General features: G+C 51.9%; 1 protein-coding gene across 1 annotated transcript in view; it reads right to left on the reverse strand.

Moving 5' to 3' along the window:
• The window catches only part of CCDC88C (coiled-coil domain containing 88C), a 149,739-nt gene that overhangs the window by 119,204 nt on the left and 9,509 nt on the right, over positions 1 to 21,026 (reverse strand). Inside the window, 1 exon segment of the mRNA XM_064375156.1 lies at positions 19,774 to 19,882. Coding sequence (XP_064231226.1) covers positions 19,774 to 19,882 — 109 coding nt within the window.

Below are 21,026 nucleotides of genomic sequence, written 5' to 3' on the forward strand. Positions count from 1 at the left end.
AAACTGAAGTACAGAGAGACACTCCTGTCTCCCCCCGCCCCCCGAATGACAAGCAAATGGGTTCATCTGAAGGCCTGCCTGGCCCTTATGGCCTCAGCACTACTGGTCAAGTGGAGTGGGGGTAGTTTACAAACCAGGGAGGGACAGGTACAGTGAGAAGGAAAAATGGCTCCGTTCAGGCTTCCTCCAAGTCCAAGCATTAGAAGAGAATAGAGGGTCGCGGGCCCTGATCTCTGCTCCACCCTCCTCCTGGGCTTCCCAGCTTCTCCAGGGGAAAGTCAACAACTGCTCTTGAAGATGTGATTCCAAGTTCAAAGTCAAGGTCACTGACCCCAAAGGTTTCAAGTAGAAAGGGATGCTTCCCTGTCTGACAGTTTAGTCCTGCTTGATTTAAGCATGAGCTTCTAAAAAGCCTTGCTATCCTAGGACTATCCATCAACAGGAGTACCTCGGCTGCTGGTGCTTAAGAGGAATTGCTTTGATGTGGAAAGACCCCTATGCTGACTCCAAGTGAAAAGGGGTTTTTGGCTGGGCGCAGTGGCTCATGCCTGTAATCCCAGCACTTTGGAAGGCCAAGGCAGGAGGATTGCTTGAGCCCAGGAGTTTGAGACTAGCCTGGGCAACATAGCGAGGCCCTTTCTCTATTGAAAAAAAAAAAAAAAAGGACAAAAGGAGGAACAAAAGAGAAAATATAAGAAATGCTGACAAGTCCTGCTCAACTAGCCATGGTTACTTTGTCCCCTCAGTGGGGCAGCAAGTTGCTACTTTCAAGGCTGGGCCGGGATTCCAAGCCCCTTATGATGACTATCACACACATTCTTCGTAGAGGCCGGATTCCGCTCCTTGACACAGATTTAAGCACAGCGTCTGGCACATCGCCATATGCTCCACAGAAACCCTTCATTCGCTTAATTTATGCTTTTGGCATCTCCAACTCGTTATCAGACTAGAGAGGGCGAGGACTCTTCTCACTCGGTGCAACACCAAAAGCAAGTCCCGTGCTCTGTGCTAAATGAAGAAAAATCAAGCTGGCATCTCGGCGGCGCTCCTATTCATGAAAGCCTCCCATCACGAGGACACTGGGCCGTGACACGCAGGCTGCCCCGGGAGCTCACCCGTCCAGCCTGTGGGTTTTCTAACTAACTGTTCCAAGTCAGCACTGTGGGTCACCAGGAGGCAAGGTCCATGGCAGAACCACTGCATCCTCCCAGTGCTGGTGGCCGTTCCAAAGTAGCCTTCCAGGTACACAGGCAAAAAGCCAGTGGCTAGTCTCATTCTATTAGAATCCCAGAACCTAAGGGAGTTACAAAGGAAAAAACCCAAACAACAGATTCCAAAGGCCAGAGAATGGGGTGGAAACACTCTACTTCCTTTACCTGGTCTCCCAACACCTATCAGAACCAGAGCGCGTAGAGGACAGGGGTCTTCAGAGAGGAAGGACAGGGATTCAGCCCTCAGGCTCTGCCACTTCCTTGTAAGATCTTGGGCTCTGGGATAAGGTTCCCAGGGTCCTTGGTTTCCCTGAACTTCCATCTCCTCATCTTGGAGATGGGAATAAATGTCACCTAGTGAAGGTCAAGACTGAAATGGGAAATAAGGATTCTCAGCTGCAGCAGTCTTAACACCCACTGCCTTCAACACCAAGCGCTTAATACAATGGTGGCCACAAACCAGAATGTTCTAGAAGCATGAGAAGCTAGCCCATTCACTGGCACCTGTGTTCTGAGCCTCATGCTGGACCCAGGGAATGCAGAACACAGTTCTTTTAGTTTACCGTCATCCTCACAGTAAAAACTCTCTTCCTGCCCCTCCCAACAAAAGCCCCACTGGGTGCCCATTTTTAATTGTGGTAAAATACACATAATCTAAAAAAAAAAAAAAAAAAAGCTTAAAATGGTCAAGTTTGAAGTGAGTGTAGAGCTCAGTGGCATTAAATACATTCATGCTGTTGTGCAACCATCTCCACTGTCCGTTTCTGGAACTCTTTACATCTTGCAAAACTCAAATTCTGTACCCTTAAACAAGTAACTCCCTGTGTTTCTTGCTTTTTAAAAATCAGAAGTAGTCTGGTCATAGTGGCTCACGCTTGTAATCCCAGCACTTTGGGAAGCCAAGATGGGCAGATCACTTGAGGTCAGGAGTTTGAGACTAGCCTGGCCAACATGGTGAAACCGTCTCTACTAAAAGTACAAAATTAGCCGGGCATGGTGGCGCGTGCCTGTCATCTCAGCTACTTGGAAGGCTGAGGCAGGAGAATGGTTTGCGCCCAGGAGGCTGAGGCTGCAGTGAGCCGAGATCATGACACTGTACTCCCACCGGGGTGAAAGAGCAAGACCCTATCTCAAAAAACAAAAAAGCCAGAAGATTTCTAAAACAAGACAGCTTCCTAAAAGACCAGAAGTTACATTTTCCTGAGTGTACTATATTCCTTTTTCTTGTTTTTAAAATTTTTACTCTACTCTGGAGCTGAAAGTTGCTTTCCAGCTACTTTCTTTTTGATTTTTTGTTTGTTTTGAGACAGTCTTGCTCTGTCGCCCAGGCTGGAGGTACAGTGACACGATTCAGCTACTTTTTAAACTTTTTCCAACCAAATCTGAACATACATTTAGATCTCAAAGTCACCTCATGAGTCACTCCCAGGCTCCACTTGGCTGTTCCTGACCCTCTGGGGCCCCCCAGGGTGGCAGCCCCCAGGGCCACCATGACAGCTGCTCCCACTGACCCTGTTCCCACAGACACAGCCAGCTCCAGCTCTCCCTTCCTAAGCCTGTACCTAGGAGAAGTTCAAACAGACCCAGAACGTAACATGCTCTATAAACTCTGGCTTCGGATCAATCTTTCCTGCCACATGCCACCCCCGACACCCCGCAAAAAAAGAAAACCCTATCCAGGAAACCTAGAGGTGGGAGTCAGTGGACATGGCGCTCTGAGGGGCTGACTTCAACCACCCAGAGCAGGGAAGGACCCCTCAATTAGGACTAGAGGAGGAGAACGCTTTCAAGGGGAAAGAGAAAGGAGGAAGGCTTCAGCTGGTCACATTTCCAATTACTTTCTGTTTAAAAGGAATGAGATCAAAAGGCTTGTCAAAATGGCTTTGCCTTTAAAAATCAATTTACCTCTTTTAAACCCAGAGCCAATAATGACCCAGAGTTTCCTTACCAGCGATGCATAAAAGGAGGAACATTTTAAAGCCGAGCTGGCCTGGCCCAGCCCCCAGCCCGAGGACCTGGCCCTGCGGAGTTCTTGGAGGCGGCACCAGGGACCTCAGCAAGGGCAGCCCTTCTGCCACCCCTTACTCTCACCGTGCTCCTCACTCAATGAGCCCCCTCACTGCACCTCCTAGGAGGTGCAGAGGCTGCCAGAATCCCCACCCTGAGTGAGCCTGCAATTTGGGGTGGGACACAGAGAAAACAAGTCAGGGCAAGGGGTACGATGATGGTGATAATGACATGAAATTCCAGGCTGGGCAGGGTGGCTCATGCCTGTAATCCCAGCACTTTAGGAGGCCAATGTGGGTGGATCACGGGGTCGGGAGTTTGAGACCAGCCTGACCAACATGGTGAAACCCCATCTCTACTAAAAATACAAAAATTAGCCAGGTGTGGTGGTGCACACCTGTAATCCCAATCCCAGCTGCTCAGGAGGCTGAGGCAGGAGAATTGCCTGAACCCAGGAGGAGGAGGTTGCGGTGAGCCGAGAGCACGCCTTTGCACTCTAGCCTGGGTAACAAGAGTGAAACTCCGTCTCAAAAATAAAATAAAATAAAATAATAAAATTCTAGAGGGTCCTCAAGGCCTCACAGACGGTGCTGGGGCAGGAGAAACTGCAGGAGCAGGAAGTGTGAGGGAGGGGAGGGAGTGACAGGGCCAGAGTCTGCTCCTGGAAACGGCCCATGGGCACCGGGCTCCAGGGGCACTGGGTTGGGCATTTTCTAGGCACCAGTCGCTCACTGGATCTCTCAGAATTGCTGCAACCCAGCGAGGGGAGTGCAGGCATCACCCCAATCTGACAAAAGAGGACCAGGCTAGGAGGGGTTGGGCCACTTGCCCCAGGTCACACCAGTGTCAGGGCAGTCCTGGAGGACAAGAGGAGCCGCCCCAGAGAGGCTGAGCTGGGAGATGACAGATCCAGGTGCCAGTTGCTCTGTCTGCAAGAAGGATGGGAGCGCCCTCCAACCCCCCAGCCCTGCAGGCAGAGAGGCAGATGAGGCAGAGGCGACCTGAGTGAATTCTACCTCCCGGAAGAAGAAACCAGGGTCAGGTGGGAGAAGGGGGACGGATAGAAGCATCTGGATCTTCCCAGATGGCCCACACCTCAGCCCCCATCTGGTTCCCGCTGAAGGTCTAGACAACCTGTTTTGGACTAACTGCCCCAGGTGGTTATCAAAATAGCCCAGAGTTCTCAGAAACCACCAAGGCATCTTTCTTCTGGCATCTAAGCTTAGGATACTCACCTCTACAACTCAGTCCACTTCCATCTGAAATATTCAACTTCGTAAGCTCTACTCTATAAAATTTGAATGCCACAAATTCTCACCCCAAAAACAGGGTGCTAGGAGACCGACTGAGCATGAAAAGTGCTGAAGCTGCTCCGGAGTTTCTGTCCTTTAAGCAGCCAGAATTCCACACTTTAAAGGCACGTAAGTCTGACTTACTGGACAGGAAGGTGGCCCTGTTTGGTTATTAAGGGTTGGAAAGGAGGCAAAAATTTTAGTCTTAAAATTTTAAAGTCATTAAGCCTCAACCTTAGAAAGCTCAATGGAGCCAAGCTGGCTAGAAAAAGTTGAAAACAATCAATTTAATTTCCACCCCCCAGGGACTGAGCCTCCCGGTACCTGACATATGGTGTTTCCATCAACAAAGCAAACACCACATGAAAAGCCTACAGGTCTGCGCGAAAACAGTAGGGGAGCCCTAAGCTCCAGCCCAGCCCCCTTACCAAACTGCACCTCCACCCCGGTTTACTCCCCTTTACCCCTAAACAGTCAGGGCCTGGGTTCCTGCCATGCGCCAGGGACACAGAGGAAAAAGGCAGGCCCCATCCTCCAATTACTCAACAGTCTAGAAAGGGTGGCAGGTTGGGGGTGGGACCTTAGCAGGGTCATTTTAACCTAGAGACAGGATTCCCGGCCCAGGCCTGGTACGACACCGAGTTCCCTGATGGTAATGACTCATTCTCTGAATTATTTACTCCACTGAATGGTGGCCTCTGTCGTTATGTATCTTGTCGTTAACGCGTGCTGACTGATGGCAGACAGATTTCCATGCTGGTGCGGTGACAGACAAACGAAAAGACTCTGCCTGCTTTTAAGGAATTCTGTTGCTGAGGGATAAAAGCGTGAGGCTTCCTTTGATGAGATAATATGTGTAAGTCACTCAGCTTAAAATAAAACGATCATGCAGGAGAAAGACGTGCAGGGCTAGAGACAGGCACACGTGCACATGCATGAGACTAATCCGAATGAATCAGGGTGCATTACTCCGGTAGGGGTCCTGGGATAATCTGCTCAGTACAGATGAACAAAGTGGCATAACGATGGGGCTTGGAGCGGGGCGCTGCCCGCCACCCCTCTGCCAGATGGGTGGGCATCCTCTCCTCCCACCCACATGTCCCCCAAGTACAAGGCCCTCGCAGAACCCCTCCTACAACCCTCCCAGGCTGGCACTATTAATATCTCCACTCTTCAGATAAGAAAGACTCTCAGAGATGAAGTAACTTACCCAAGGCCACAAATCTGAGGGGTGCGCTCAAAGGAACCCGCCATTCAACCTTGTGCCTCTGCATATTGAGAGGCTCATGGCTGTTTGTCCACTTCTATTTGGATGTGTGTCTCCTGCCTCCCAAGTCCTCTATCTGCAAGTAACTGCCCCCTCCACCTGCAGAACCCAGGTGAAGCAACGCATCCCCTACAGAGCCAGCCTGGGACCCGGAGCTGCCACTATTATTCACTGATTCAAGAAACGTTTTGTGATCTCATTTGAGCCTCACAACCACCTCTAAGGTAATTTTTACCCCTGCTCTACAGGTAAGGTTGGATGATGCTAAGTCACACTGCTGGGAACAGTGACACACAAGCTTCTAGACCACAGATAGAGTTCAGGGATCCAAGCTGACACAGTGGCAGAGCACTCATTCCTGCCTTCCCGCCTCCCATCCCACCTAGTTCTCTGGCTTCACTTTCCTGGCCTTCGGGTAACCAAAGAAGTCACCCCACAGAGCTGGCTCAGCCACTTCCCCCAGGCACTGGCCAACCTCCTCCTCCCCCAGCTGAGAAGGCAACCCTGCTCCCCCCTTAGCCAACACCAGCCCCCGAGCCAGGCTTGCCCACCTGCAGCTAAAGGAAGCAACAGGAGGCTTCTCCCTGGAGCTGCCTGGTACTCCATCTCTCCCCCAGAGAGCACCCCTACATGCAGAATACCACCCCTCAACCCTTAGCCTCCCGGAAGCCCAATCCCAAACCTCACAGTGGAACCTGGCAGCCTCAATACTTTACCTGAAACCTCTGCCTCCCCACCCAAATACCACCAACTCAGAACTGGGGGTACAGAGTGTAGCCCCTTCAACTTCTACAGTTCTGGCTGAACTCACCAATTTCAGACCAGCACTTTCTCATCCTCCTTACCTCAACATTCCCCTCATTACTAGAAAAACAAAACTACAATTTTTTTTTTTTTTTTTTTGAGACGGAGTTCTGCTCCTGTTGCCCAGGCTGGAGTGCCATGGCACGATTTCGGCTCACTACAACCTCTGTCTCCTGGGTTCAAGCGATTCTCCTGCCTCAGCCTCTCAAGTAGCTGGGATTACAGGCACGTGCCATCACACCTGGTTAATTTTGTATTTTTGATAGAGATGGGGTTTCTCCCTGTTGGACAGGCTGGTCTCGAACTCCCGACCTCAGGTGATCCCCAGCCTCTGCCTCTCAAAGCGCTGGGATTACAGGCGTGAGCCACCGCGCCCGGCCAAGACTACAATTCTACCCGGAAGGACAAAGGGGCCCTGGATGCCAAGGTGAAGCAGCAGAGAAGCTCTGACTTTCCCAAAAGAGCAGCTGAATAACAAAAACTGTTATTAGTCCTGGAGGGGAGCCACACAGCCAGCTTCGTGGAGAGGCAGAGCCTGCCTGGGCAAGTTCTTCAGAAACTCCTTCTGACAAACCAGTGAGAACATCAAACATGCTGATCCTGGCATTTAACACCAAACCCAAGGCAAGGGAGAAAACTCTGGTTTTTTTCTTTTTAACAGCTTGAGAAATCCATTTCTCTCCTTTTTGTCACAAAAGGAACTGGTCCCCCCTGCCACTTCCTCCCACTCTGGCGTTCAGACTATGTCCATAAAGTAAGCTGTGTTTCCAACCTTCATTCACACCCGCGTCACTCGATTCCCGCAACACTCCACACCCACAAGCGCGGCTTTCAATCGAAGCTGAACAAGACCTAACTAACAATGAGCATAGCAAGTACCCACCAGGAACACCAAGCACCGGGAACACCAAGCACCGGGAACACCAAGCATCGGGAACACCAAGCACCACTCACTCTTGGCTTCTGCAAGCTTCAAATTCATAGTTTTTAGCCATAATTTTTCTGGAAGCACAAATTCAGACCCCTTGCCCTCCAATCAGGGGATCGATCACTCAGCTTCCACTCCCAGAAGCTTTGTTGTTTACTTTGCGCTCCCAAGATGGGCTCATAAACACATGTCTCTATAAATAAATGACCATGGATTAAGAAACAACCAGGTGCAGTGGCTCACACCTGTAATCCCAGCACTTTAGGAGGCCGAGGCAGGTGGATCATGAGGTCAGGAGATCGAGACCATCCTGAATTACATGATGAAACCTCGTCTCTACTAAAAATACAAAAATTAGCCAGGCGTAGTGGCATGCACCTGTAGTCCCAGCTACTTGGGAGGCTGAGGCAGGAGAATCACTTGAACCCGGGAGGCAGAGGTTGCAGTGAGCTGAGACTGTGCCACTGCACTCCAGCCTGGGTGACAGAGCGAGATTTTGTCTCAAAAAAAAAAAAGAAAGAAACAATTTCAGGGGTTCGAGACCAGCCTGGGCAACATAGGGAGACCCCATCTCAACAAAAAATGAGTAACATAAACTAGCCAGAAGTGGTGGTGCATGCTTGTAGTCCCAGCTACTGGGGTGGGGGTGAGGGGTGCTGAGGCAGGAGGCTTGCTTAAGCCCAGCAGGTCAAGGTGGAGGCTGCAGTGAGCCGTGATCACACCACTGCTCTCCAGCCTGGGCTACACAGAGCAAGACCTTGTCTCAAAAAAGAAAGAAAGAAAACGACCTGAGCAAACGGTGAAAAAGTCAATACTTGACATGGTAAGATAACCTGTATGAGAAACATGATTCTGGAACAAACGTCATTAGGGGAGGGAGAGGGGCCTGGAGGGAGTCCTGACGTGTCAATGTGGGGACGTCTCCGGGCAGGCCCTATGAGGATGCATGTTCTGAGCGTCTGGGCTCAGTGCTGTGCCCAACGGGCGCAGGCAAAGGGACAGCCACAGCGGCCTGGGTGGCACCCCCAACACCAGGAGCGAAAGCAAGACTCCTGAGCCACACTTCCTTCCTGCAAAGGCAGAGGAAAGGGTGACCGCTCCTGGGATGGGAGGGAAGCCCCAGCAAATCAAGGTCTAGACTCAAGTCCTGGAGAAGGAACCCTCAGAGAACAGAAAGACTGTGTACACACACACTCATGCACACACACATACACACTCACACTCATGCACACTCACACACACGCACACACTCTCATTCACACTCTCTCACACAGACTCACTTTCTCTCCATCTCCTTGCCCTGGCTGAACTCCAACTCTGCTAATTACATCAAACCCACCTTTCACTTCCACACCCTGTGCAATTAGCCCTGAATCTCTGCTTCCTGCCGCTCTGGGGTGAGGGGTGAAGTCTGAGGACAGCTGCTCCCCGTTCCACCCTCCGCCCAACCCCGGAAGTTTCAGAGGTGCCTGAAGCAACCCAGTCCCCTCCTCTGGGCTCCAGGGAAGTGTGGAGCCTGGTTATCACGGGAGCCCATGCTCCCAGCTGGGGGCACACCACGAGCAGCATCCCTGCCCCACCACGGGTGCAGATCCTGACTGGCCCTGCCAACCTTCACAGGGCAGCCGGTCCACCCGCAGCAAGTGATCTCCCTACATGATTCTAGAAAGCCTTTTAGAAAGAAGCTTCTCCTAGCAGCTGATGATTAAGAAAACGTGCAGCTTTCTGGGGCTGTTTCCTTATCTTGTTCCATGAGCCTCAGTTTCCCAATCTGTAGAGTGGAAATGGTAATTTCTTCCTTATCATACCGAAGTAACAGTGAAAAACGAAAAGGCTCTAAAGCCCCCAAAGCCCCCAGCACGGGCACTCAGTAAAGGTTAAGCTCCCTCCCATTCATCCCTCAGTCTTTTGATTTGGGCATATCTGAGTCCCACAGTTCCTCGCTGCTACCTGATAGGCCTGCACAGCATTTCTTCCAACAACAAAAAGGAGAGAAGAGAAAGGAAAACAAGTCCAGCTGGCACTCTAACAGCCTAGAGAAACCAAACCTGCCTCCCGAGAGGTTTGGGCATTCAGCACTTCACCAGGTCCTCAGCCCGGCCAACAGTGGAACCACTGAGCCTGTAACACAAACATCGGCTGGCACGGTGACTCACGCCTGTAACCCCAACACCTTGGGAGGCCAAGGCAGGAGGGTCGCTTGAGCCCAGGAGTTCGAGACGAGCCTGACCAACACAGCGAGACCCCATCTCTACAAAAAATTCAAAAACAATTAGCTGGACATGCTGGTGCGCACCTGCAGTCCTAGCTACTCGGTTGAGTCTTAGATTGAGGCCGGAGGATCGCTTGAGCCCAGAAGTTTGAGGTTACAATGAGCTATGAACGCACCACTGCACTCCAGCGTGGTCAACAGAGCAAGACCCTGTCTCAAAAATAAATAAAAAGGTAAAATGAATAATTGAAAGAAACACAAGCAGCAGCAGGCAGCAGGACAGGGAGCAGGCTGGGAGTGCAGGCCTTTTGTCATGTGTGGAAAAGGGAATTGTAGTGGCCCTGAGAGCTGCAGCCGTCTTGTCTGGCTGACCAGCAAGCTACCGCCACCAGCCTGCACCCCAGGGTGTGCACAGGTCTGCTGCAGAGCACAGCTTTCTGGGGACCGATGGCCGTTCACGTTCCCCTAGGGTGCTTGTTCCAGGTGGGCACCAAGCTGCCTACAGCTGAGTGGTCTGCTGGGCCTCGGGCAGCCCTGTGTGCTGGTGCCCTCTCTCCTCAGGGCAGCTTCTCCTCTCTGCTGACCACTCTCCCTCTGGTCCTCACACTTGGGGGCCTCCTGTCTCCTTGGGGAGTCCCATGAGCTCTGCCCAGCCCTAACCCTGGAGCCTGCTCCCACCTCCTCGGCTGTGGGCAGTTCTCATCCCCTACGCCTGCTTGTGATTTTCCCATGGCTCCCATCTGCATTCTCACCCAGGAACGCTCAGATCTACCAGCCCGACACTGGTGACATCCAGCTGGCATGCTCCCCGCCAAGCCCACTTCTCCTCACCCAGAGCCCCAGGCTCACCCAGAGAGCAGCACCAACACCCACCCCAAGTCACATCAGGATCCCAGGGAACCCTCACACCAGGACTCCCACATCCCGGCTGGATCCCCATGGAGTCTCCCAGAACTCATCCTCTCTGCTGAGGTGGCCTTGGTCCAGGCCCCCGAGACCTGCCAAGCCCTCCCAACACCTGTGCATTCTTCAAATAGGAGCAGGTATTTTCTTTCCTAAGCTCTTCTCTTCTAGAAGTTCAGGTTCCTAGGCCAGGTGTGGTGGCTCACGCCTGTAATCCCAGCACTTTGCGGGGCTAAGGCAGGTGGATCACCTGAGCTCAGGAGTTCAAGATCAGCCTGGCCAACAAGCGAAACCCTGTCTCTACAAAAATACCAAAAAAATTAGCTGGGCATGATGGCAGGTGCCTGTAATTCCAACTACTCAGGAGGCTGAGGTGGGAGAATCACTTGAACCTGGGAGGCGGAGGTTGCAGCGAGCTGATGGGGCCACTGCACTACAGCCTGGGCGACAGAGTGAGACTCCATCTCCCTGCCAAAAAAAAAAAAAAAAAGTTCAGGTTCCTAAGCACCTAAGCATGGCCTCACCCCCATCCGCCCCAAGAGATGCCCCAACCTTCAGGCTGCTTTATGTCTCCAAAGCTCGGCAGATGTCTCTCTTCCCAGAGGACACCCCCTCCCTGTCAGTGAACCCCACCAGTCTCAGGCAGGCATCTCCCCTGAGAAAGCTCTCCAGGAGCCCTGCTCCCCGGGCCTTGTCTGGCCATATCCCATGTCCTATGTACACAGATGTTGTTGCAGCTGATCTACCTGGCCGCTCTCCCACCCCACAAAACGTGAGCATCTCGCGCATGGAGAGGACAAGAGAAACAGAAAGAGTAAGAGCTGGTAACCTGGTGAGTCCCACCCACCTCCGGACCACCAAAGCTCCCACATTTGCATTTCCTTCTATTATACAAGCTCTAGCAAGGGAATGGGGAATTGGATGGGGGGGTTCCCAGAGACCACTGCCCTCCTCAGGCGCACCGCCCAGAAGTCTGGGTGATTCCCTTTCAAACTTTGAACTGACAGCAAACCTTCACACAGAAGCCGACTGCGACCTCCGGATGGTCGGGGCCACAAAAGCCCCTAATGGCCGCCTTGTTCTCTAATCCCCCTACGATTCCCTCGGGCAGTCCTGCTGTGGAGACCCCCAAAGAGCACTCAGATCCTCCAACACAAACCAAGTCCATCCAGACGTGCAAACATACGCAACCTCAGGACCTGCGCACACAACCTCAGGACCTGCGCACGCGACCTCGGGCCCTGCACACGCGACCTCGGGACCTGCACACGCGACCTCGGGACCTGCACACGCGACCTCGGGACCTCCGCACGCGACCTCGGGACCTCCGCACGCGACCTCGGGACCTCCGCACGCGACCTCGGGACCTCCGCACGCGACCTCGGGACCTGCGCACGCGACCTCGGGACCTGCGCACGCAACCTCAGGACCTCGCGGGCCTGGTAGGGACTCCAGAATCTTCAGCCTGCAACAGCAATTTGTTAAAATAGCTGCATTTTAGCAAACACGATCATAATGGGTGAAGAACGCAAATGGGCAACTGACCAAAGAAAAAGGCAAGCACCTATAAATAAGGCCGTTTGGGCAATAAATAGCAAAAATTCTCAAAGCATTCGTTTCCCTTGACCTAGGAATTCCCTGCTAAGGAAATAACACTTGTTGAAAGACTTCTGCACCAAGTATGTTCACAGTGGTGAGGTTTATAATCCTGAGACAATGATAGTAGTTACATCCACACGATAAAATGTTACAGACACAAAATTCGTATTAGGAAAGAATATTTAATGGTGGGGAAATGCTTGCTCACTACATGGTAAACGAAAAAAATAAGGCAGGTTACAAACAGTATAATGATACAAGCCACACTTTAGAAACACACACACACACACACACACACACACACACACACACACACACACACACACACACACACGGGCCAGGCGCGGTGGCCCATACCTGTAATCCCAGCACTTTGGGAGGCTGAGGCGGGCAAATCATGAGGTCAAGAGACCAAGACCATTCTGGCCAACATGGTGAAACCCCGCCTCGACTAAAAATACAAAAATTAGCTGGGCGTGGTGGCGCGAGCTTGTAGTTCCAGCTACTGGGGAGGCTGAGGCAGGAGAATCGCTTGAACCCAGGAGGCAGAAGCAGGGAGCCAAGATCGCGCCACTGCACTCCAGCCTGGCGACAGAGCAAGACTCTGTCTCCCAACACACACACAGAGCAAGCACAAGTACCAAAACGCTTGCACTGGTACCCCAGGCGTTGAGAAAACAGCTGAATTTAACTTTCTTTCCATTTCCTAATCCGTAGTAAGAAAATATTTTTATAATCAAAAATGTTATTTTTAATTTCCTCACAATGTGGACATGAACTACAAAATCAAAAATATAGCCCTCCTCTTTAACCTCTAAAGTGAAAAGTGGAGAAACTAATTTCTCCTCTGCAAATTCATTACAATATATTCCTCCCTAAAGCAAATGCCTCTCGTACCTGCAGCCACGGCCTGAGTGGACTCTGCGTTCCCTTGAATCCAGTCCCTGCCCATCAAAGCAGTTAGGCAGACTACACCCTCTGGGCCACACAGATGAGACAGAGCTACAAGTTTAATGCATTGTTTCCACCAACAATGTCAAACGTACATTTCCTTCTATTCCTGCTTTTGACAAAAGACTTTCCGTGCTGGCTCATGCCTGTAATCCCAGCACTTTGGGAGGGTGAGGCAGGAGGATCCCTTGAGTCCAGGAGTTTGAGACCAGACTGGACAACCTGGTGAGACCTTGCTTCTACTAAAAATCAAAACAATTAGTCAGACGTGGTGGTGCACACCTGTGATCCCAGCTACTCGGGAGGCTGAGGTGAGAGGATTGCTTGAGCCTGGGAGGTTGAGGCTGCAGTGAGCTATGATCATACCACTGCACTCCAGCCTCGGAGACAGCGCGAGACTGTCTCAAACAACAACAATAAACACAAAACAAGAAAGATTTTCCTTCTTCAAATGAAATGTCCACATTTCTTAAAGATAATCGTAATTTTTGGTAAACAGAGCATGCTTATCTAATGCAACTACCACAGAGGCTGACATCTCAGAAACTAGGCTGAGCAGAGGAAGAAGCTACAGGCAGGGTGCTCCCATTTATGGAGGTCTGCTCTAAAGACTGCACAAAGCTCTGTGTGTGTGTGTACACAAGTGTGTCTAGTGTGCACACACACATATATACAACGCACACGCACAGCAAGAGGACAAACATGTTAAGTGGACACCACAAAATTAACGACAGGCGCTAACCCCAGGAGGGGTGAGGACAACGGGACTCAGTACTGGCTCCTGGGGACGTCTGTCTTAACAGAACATTTTTATTTCTGAAGAAAAGGTCTCAAGCAAGTATGGAAAAATAGAACCCTATGTTCATATTTATTTTGAACGACAGGTATGTGAGTGTTCATTACGACCACGTGTACCGTTTTAATTCTTCAAAGCAATAAAAGAAAAAGAAAAGGGCTTAGAGAAGCGAAGGCACTTGGGCTGTATTTATTCTGCTGTTTTGCTTGAGATAAGGAACATTCTGGCCTTGTGCCCACGCTAGAGGCCAGAAGTCAGAGAGCTGAGTTCAAGGAACCCACAAAGCTAAACTTCCTTGAGGTGATCGTAAACTCTGAATCTCGCCGTTTCTGGTCACCATGCAACTGGAGTATTTCAGGCCCACCCCTACACTTGACGGAGGGCACTCAGGAGGCCCAGAGAAGGAGAGGAGAGCAGCCTGCCCAGAGAGACGGCAGGAACCCAGCCTTGCAGCCTCTGCGAGGAGAGGCACGCAAAGAAACAGCAAATGCTTCATTTCAGAGTAAGTCCTATGGGTAAGTCCCCACATCCAGCCAAGGGTCCTGATCTCACTGGGCAAGATATCCACATGTAGACTTGATGACAAAGACGTATGTCTCCATCAACACGCGGAGTGTGTCCAGGCCACCGTCTGAAGGGCTTCCCACCACACAAAGCCAAGGAAAACTCAGCAATGTCACATGACAATCAGGCCCTTTCGGGACAAGGCACCAGAATGAAGGTGTCCAGGGCAGGAATAGGGATGGGATGCCAGGCACAGGCCAACAGCATAGACAGACATGGCAGCCGCTGCTGCACAGGGCGGACTTCTGCTGGAACAGCCTCATTTTCAGCCTGACTCCACTATCTGCATTTACTGTAACTATTCAAGGTTTCTGAATGGAAGAAGTGAACCATTATGTAAATCCAAAAAAATAAAAAAATTTAAAAAGCCAGGCCAGACACCGTGTGCCTTACAGGCTCATGCCTACAAGCCCAGCACTTTGGGAGGCCAAGGCAGGAGGACTGCTTCAGCTCCCAGGTTCAAGACCAGCCTGACTAACATGGCGAAACTCTGTCTCTACTAAAAAAACAAAAAGTAACCAGGCCTGGTGTGCATGCTGGTGGTCCCAGCTACTCAGGAGGCTGAGATAGGAGGATTGCCTGAGCTCAGTGTAGGGGGAGGTTGCAGTGAGCTGAGACTACGCCAGTGTATTCCAGCCCAGCAAGACCCGGTCTCAAAAAATTAAATTAAAAAATTTTAAAGCCAGATGAAAAGGACGTTGGCTGTTTGAGTAAAACAAGCATGGGAGGGCACAGGGTAACCCTGGCCAGCCAGGCTGAGGCAGCATGGGACTCCGGTCCAGCCTCACCTGTCATCCAGGCTGCTCAGCAGATGTCCCATTTGAGGGTGCTGTTCTAGAGCCAGTGCCCCCATCTTGGACAGGCCAGCCTTTTCTTCTCCAAAATGCAGAGACTGTCCCAGGTGCTCTCTCTCCAAGGCTCTGTCCTACTCTGGCTTTTTCTGCCCCTTCTCATCAGCTCCCTCAATACCCCCTGCTCCCTCTGGTAACCTCCTGGTCACAGCATCCTCTCCTTCCCATCCCTCCAGGCTGAGACCCTCCTTCCTGTCCTGGGGCGATGAGACGTGCATCTGGTGTACAGGACGGAGAAAAGTCCCCTGGTGGGACTGAGTTCCTTCTACCCAGGAGATCTAGCTCATCGTGACTCTTCTAGAAATCGCCAGAAATGTTCTAACCCAGTGGTTCCCGTGGTTCCCATGGGCATGTGCCTCAGAATCACCTGGGAGTCTGTTAAAATACAGACTCCCGACTTACACGCAGGCCCGACAATCTGCATCTCCAGCAAGTTCCCAGTGAGGCTGCAGATCTGGGGACCACACTTTGAGAACCACCGCTCTCACCCACCAATTCTTAATCCTGTTGGGATGGTGAGACTCAAGCAGCTGGGGAACTTTTGAAAATGCAGATTCCAGGGCCCCGATTCCAGAAGAGTCCAATGCAGTAAGCCAGGAAGGCAGAGAATCGGGCTTAGATGCTGGTGCTAGGACAGAATCTCAGCCACACTGGTTTCCACCCACTTGTTGACCTATGCCCTCTGCCTTCCCAGGTCAGAGGTCAACTTGAGCATCCTAGTAACCCAGCCATGCTCCTTAGGAGAGGCCCGGTCTGCCAGACTGTCACTGCTCCAGTGTGCCGCAGAGAAGAAGGGGACAGTTAGGAGCACAGAGCCATCTCCTGGCAAACAAGACCCAGAGCCAGACCACGAGACCTTGATGTGTCTACCGAAAAGCCACAGGCGAGAGGGAGGCCCACCCATGCAGCCACCCCAGTCAGAGTAAGGAACTGAGGGAAGGTGTTCTCTTTCTTGGTCCACAAAGGGGCGTAGTTTTAAGGGCAAGAACTTCCCAGCGCCATATCCCCCTCCCATCTCTCTCCATCTGGGAGATTTAATGGTCTCTGTTTTAATTTTCTGCGGGTGCAGGAAGACTCAAAAAGTCTATCACTCCAGCGGAAGTTCTAAGGAACTCCTTTCATTCCAGAGGTCTTGGAGAAGGTGGGGGTTCCTCCCAGGTCAAAAGTCCCCTTCTTCCACACCCCTTCGGACTCCATGTTTGGGTCCCCTTACACAGACACACACACACACATATACACATGCACACTCTCTCTCTCTCTCTCGTGGAAGTTCTCTCTCTCCTTCTCCTTTTTTTCTCTTTCTCTAAATAAAATCACTTTCCTGCAACACTGTTTGGGGTCCAGAATTTACTTTGCGAGTGCACCTGGACCCCTCTCTCATTCTTGAGAGAGCAGGAGACCAAGAACCTTGGAGAAACATCCTCTCAGGGGAGCTGCGGGCTCCCCTGAACCCTTGAACCCCAAAAGAACGATGTCGGTCTCACTTCATTCCAAGCTCTCAGGACCTTTGGGGCTATTGTCCCAAAAAGAAGCTGGGCCGCAGCTCTCATGGAGACGTTCTGGAATATCCCTTTACTATAATAACGGGTTATGTTTGTGCTACACTGTTAGGTGAGAGGGAAAAAAAGGCAGGATACGCAATTGTATATATGGCCACAACCACAAAGGCATAAAACAAAAACTATTCACTAGAGAACCGAAAGGAAATACTACGAATGTTAACAGTGATTGTCTCTGGCTGCTGGGCTGATGGGTGGTCCTTTCTCATGCTACTTGCTTGTTTTCCAAGCTGTTTAGAGAGAGCACATACAGTACGACCTGTATGAAGGAAAAAAAATACCCAGAACACTGTCCACATGGAGCGTGCCGGCCCTGGACATGCGTCTCGTCAGCTTCCTTCAAGCGGCAGGACTGACAGGCAGTGACCTTTCCCTGCCAGTAGCAAGTGCCGTCAGCAAACATTCACTGACCATTTGCTCTGAGCTGGGCTGAGACTGTCAACGCACACCAGCCCGGTCCTCCAAGAGCTCCCAGCACAAAAGGAGGGAGAGCAGAAACGCAGGGCTCTCTTTCCACCGGAAAGGCCTTCCAGACCCCGGGGGTGGGCTGGCCATCTTTTACTTTGTGTGGCTATTCCCATCTTCTGGAACTCTGTACAGTACCCCAAGAGCAGCAAACTGCTTCTCAAACCCACACAGTCTCAAGTTAGTGTCAAGTCCATTTGGCCCGGCCCAGATGTGGACCCTCAGAGTGGCTGGTCACCAACAGCAGAAGTCCTCCTGGGCTGGCAGGGCCAGGGGATGGCATCTTCGTGGCCAAACAGCTTGCAGCAAGAGCCTGACTGCCCCATGCTACTCACAAAAAGCTGCAGAAACCCCATCTCCATTTGAGACCTTCATCACACCCAAGCTCACCCAAGAGCTCACAGCGCAGGAGGAGGGGGACGAGGGACGCAGAGACACCACCCAGTGCTATGCCACTGGCTCTGGCCAGCCTTGCCCATTCCCTCCCATGACCCTCCAAACTGGAAACTCATTTGCCCACTGAAACATCACTCAGGTTTCACCTCCTCCAGGAAGCCCTCTCCAGCTCCTGGCATGCAGGCTGGGTTGGGGGCCTTGCCTCTTGAACTTTCAGCACCATCTGCTTCCCCTGGCACTTAACACACAGTCCTGAAAGCACCTGCTGGTCACGAATGGCACCTGCAGACAGGGCCCATCCCCTGCGTACCTGCTGAGCAGCTGGTAGAGCCACCAGGCCCTCATCACAGATGCCCAGGTCACTGGCAGCACCACCGCCTTTGCCCCACTGCCCCCATGTGTGGCTGTTGCGAGGGAGACAACAGCAGAAACGCCCCTGCCTACGGCATGCACTGCGCTAAGCGTGGCTCCCCTTCCGCTCCCCAGAGCCAGCTCTCACAGGCTCACACACCAGCCCTCCAGGCCTCTCCCTGACTCTCGCCCCTTCCTCAGACATCTGGAACTAAAGGGATGGGGCTGGTTCTAAGCTTCCAGATGCAATGTCCAGAGGGCCCACGGTGCCCACCTCCCAGTGGTCTCTGGACTGAGCACAGCTGACTGAACTGCTCACCCACACAGGCAAACTATGCCAGCCCCCCACCCAAAGGGAGGAGGATGCAAACAACCATTTCAGAAAACCCAGCCCATGGTCCACTCCCTTCCTCTCACGTTCAGTTTCAAATTTGTGTTGAAACAGAAGCAAGAGCTCCAGCAGCAACCACAGCCCTCAACAGGAACTGGGCCCAGCACAACTCCAATGCCACAGTGCACACTCTGCCTGGCAGCCCACCCAGCGGTCCCTCAGCGGACCCCAGAACCAGCAACGACTGCAGAAGGGCAGAAGGGCATCACGGCTGGCCAGAAGCCTTCCTCATGTCCACAGAGGCCTCACAACATCCAAAGATGCTCCCAAATCCCAGAACTAGGACCAAGTTCCAGCCCAGAAAGCCGCGTGCAAGGAACAGGTCTCAGGCGGAGTCTGGTCACATGCTGAGTGAAGCGCTGGCGTGAATTTGGGAGGCAGCTGTTCTTGAGCAGGTCTCCATCTGTGTCCCCTGGAGTCCCGGGAACCCAGACAGATGCCCTGGAGTAGGGGAGACAGCTGAGCACAGTGCACTGGGCTTCACCTGGGGTCTCAAGAAAAATCACAAGGCGGGTAACGTTTCACTGCTAAGGAAAGGTTTGAAAACCAGGGCTCCAAGGTACACAGTTCAGTCCATTTCCATCGTGCTGGCCATACAGAGATCACTAACACCATCAGAGATTCTCAACTGGCCTTCCCAAGGCTGGGATGGGTTTTTAAAGAGCGCATCCGCATCAGGCTCACGTGCCTGATCCACTGACCACACAGATCAGACGCAGTAAGCACTTTAAAGACAGAAGCTCCCTAAGCCCAGTGCTCCTGCCTGCAGCCTAGAGGAGCGTCAATTACATTCTTGGTCCCGTCTTCAGAGCCCTTCTGTGGTTTCTCCTTTCCATCAACCCTTGAATGGCTCCAGTGCAAAGAGCCACTGAGCCAGGGGCCGTGGACAACAACCACATCAGGGTCGCCTTCGGGGAGCACGTTCCAGCACATCCCCATTCAACTGCATTCATTCGCAGGGCAGAGGCTGCAAACTGAGGCTCCTCTCTGGGGCCTTCACAGCATACAGCACAACGCTACACACGGCTCAAAGAACACTCACCAAACAAGGGAAAGCAACGCAACACCTCGCCCTCACACACCCCAACAAAGGGTTCACGTGAAAGCATACCAGCTGCCAGCAAGCAGAGGCCTAGACGTAAGCCCATTTCCTCCCGGGAAAAACCGTTCCAGCGACTACACCGACGGACACGCATCACCACTCCTGACGGCAGAACTGCCCTTACCTGGTAGTAGGTCTTAATGTTTCTCACCAAGATGGTCAAATTCTGAATGCGAAGGTTCACATCATTGTTGACGTGCTTATTGATGCGTTGATTTGTGGGCCTGGGATCTCTAGGGGAAGAAACACGAGAATGTGTTGAGAAATATCAAGTTTATGAATATTAATGAGTGCTGAGTGTATGATAGAACATATTGTTTGCTGCGAAGAACGGTGGCAAGGAAAACCTAGCCAACCCCCTCCCCAAGTGGAAAACCACTTGAGGCATTCCAGAGTGGCAGGACAATGTATAAATATCATATGCCAGTGAAAACAATTCTTGGAGCTACCTGACCCTGCCCCCATAGCTTCGTCGCGGAGAATACCTTTTAGTTTGTCTATGGTCAGTGGCAAGCAGGTAACAGCTGCCTACTTGGTACATTTCTGAGTTATGAGAAAATACAGAACACCTGTTTGTTAATAATGATCACCTGTTCAGAGAGAATAAATGAATGGATCAGAATCTGCTCCGGGACTTCAGCCTGGAATGCCGTCAGCCCTTGAGGCTCTCAGCTCGGAAGGCTGCTGGCCCCCCAGACACACCCACTTTATTGTTCTATCTGGGTGTCTGCCTCTCATTGCCTTCAGCGCCACCTGGGTGGGGGTCTCCCGGCCAAGCTGGTACTCGGTAAGAATGGAACTGCATCTCCCAGCAGGTGCCACGCTTCCCTTCCTAGCCACAGCATGCACTGTGCTGAGTGTGGCTCCCCTTCCGCTCCCCAGAGCCAACTCTCACAGGCTCCCACACCAGCCCTCCAGGCCTCTCCCTGACCCTCAGCCCCCTCCTCAGACATCTGGAACTAAAGGGATGGGGCTGGTTTTTTTTTTTTTTTTTTTTTTTTTGAGATGAAGTCTTGCTCTGTTGCCAGACTAGAGAACGGTGGCGCAGTCTCGGCTCACTGCAACCTCCGTCTCCCGGGTTCAAGCAATTCTTCTGTCTCAGCCTCCCAAGTAGCTGGGACTACAGGTACTTGCCAAACATCCAGCTAATTTTTGTATTTTTAGTAGAGACGGGGTTTCACCATGTTGGCCAGTATAGTCTCGATCTCTTGACCTCGTGATCCACCCGCCTCAGCCTCCCAAAGTGCTGGGATTACAGGCGTGAGCCACCATGCCCAGCCAGGGCTGGTTCTAAGCTTCCAGACTCAATGTCCAGAGGGCCCATGGTGCCCCCCTCCTAATGGTCTCTGGACTGAGCACAGACAGCTGACTGAACTG

Source organism: Aotus nancymaae, unplaced genomic scaffold (genome assembly GCF_030222135.1).
Source record: "Aotus nancymaae isolate 86718 unplaced genomic scaffold, 86718_ANA_hifiasm-v0.15.2.pri h1tg000011l, whole genome shotgun sequence".
Lineage (NCBI taxonomy): Eukaryota > Metazoa > Chordata > Mammalia > Primates > Aotidae > Aotus > Aotus nancymaae.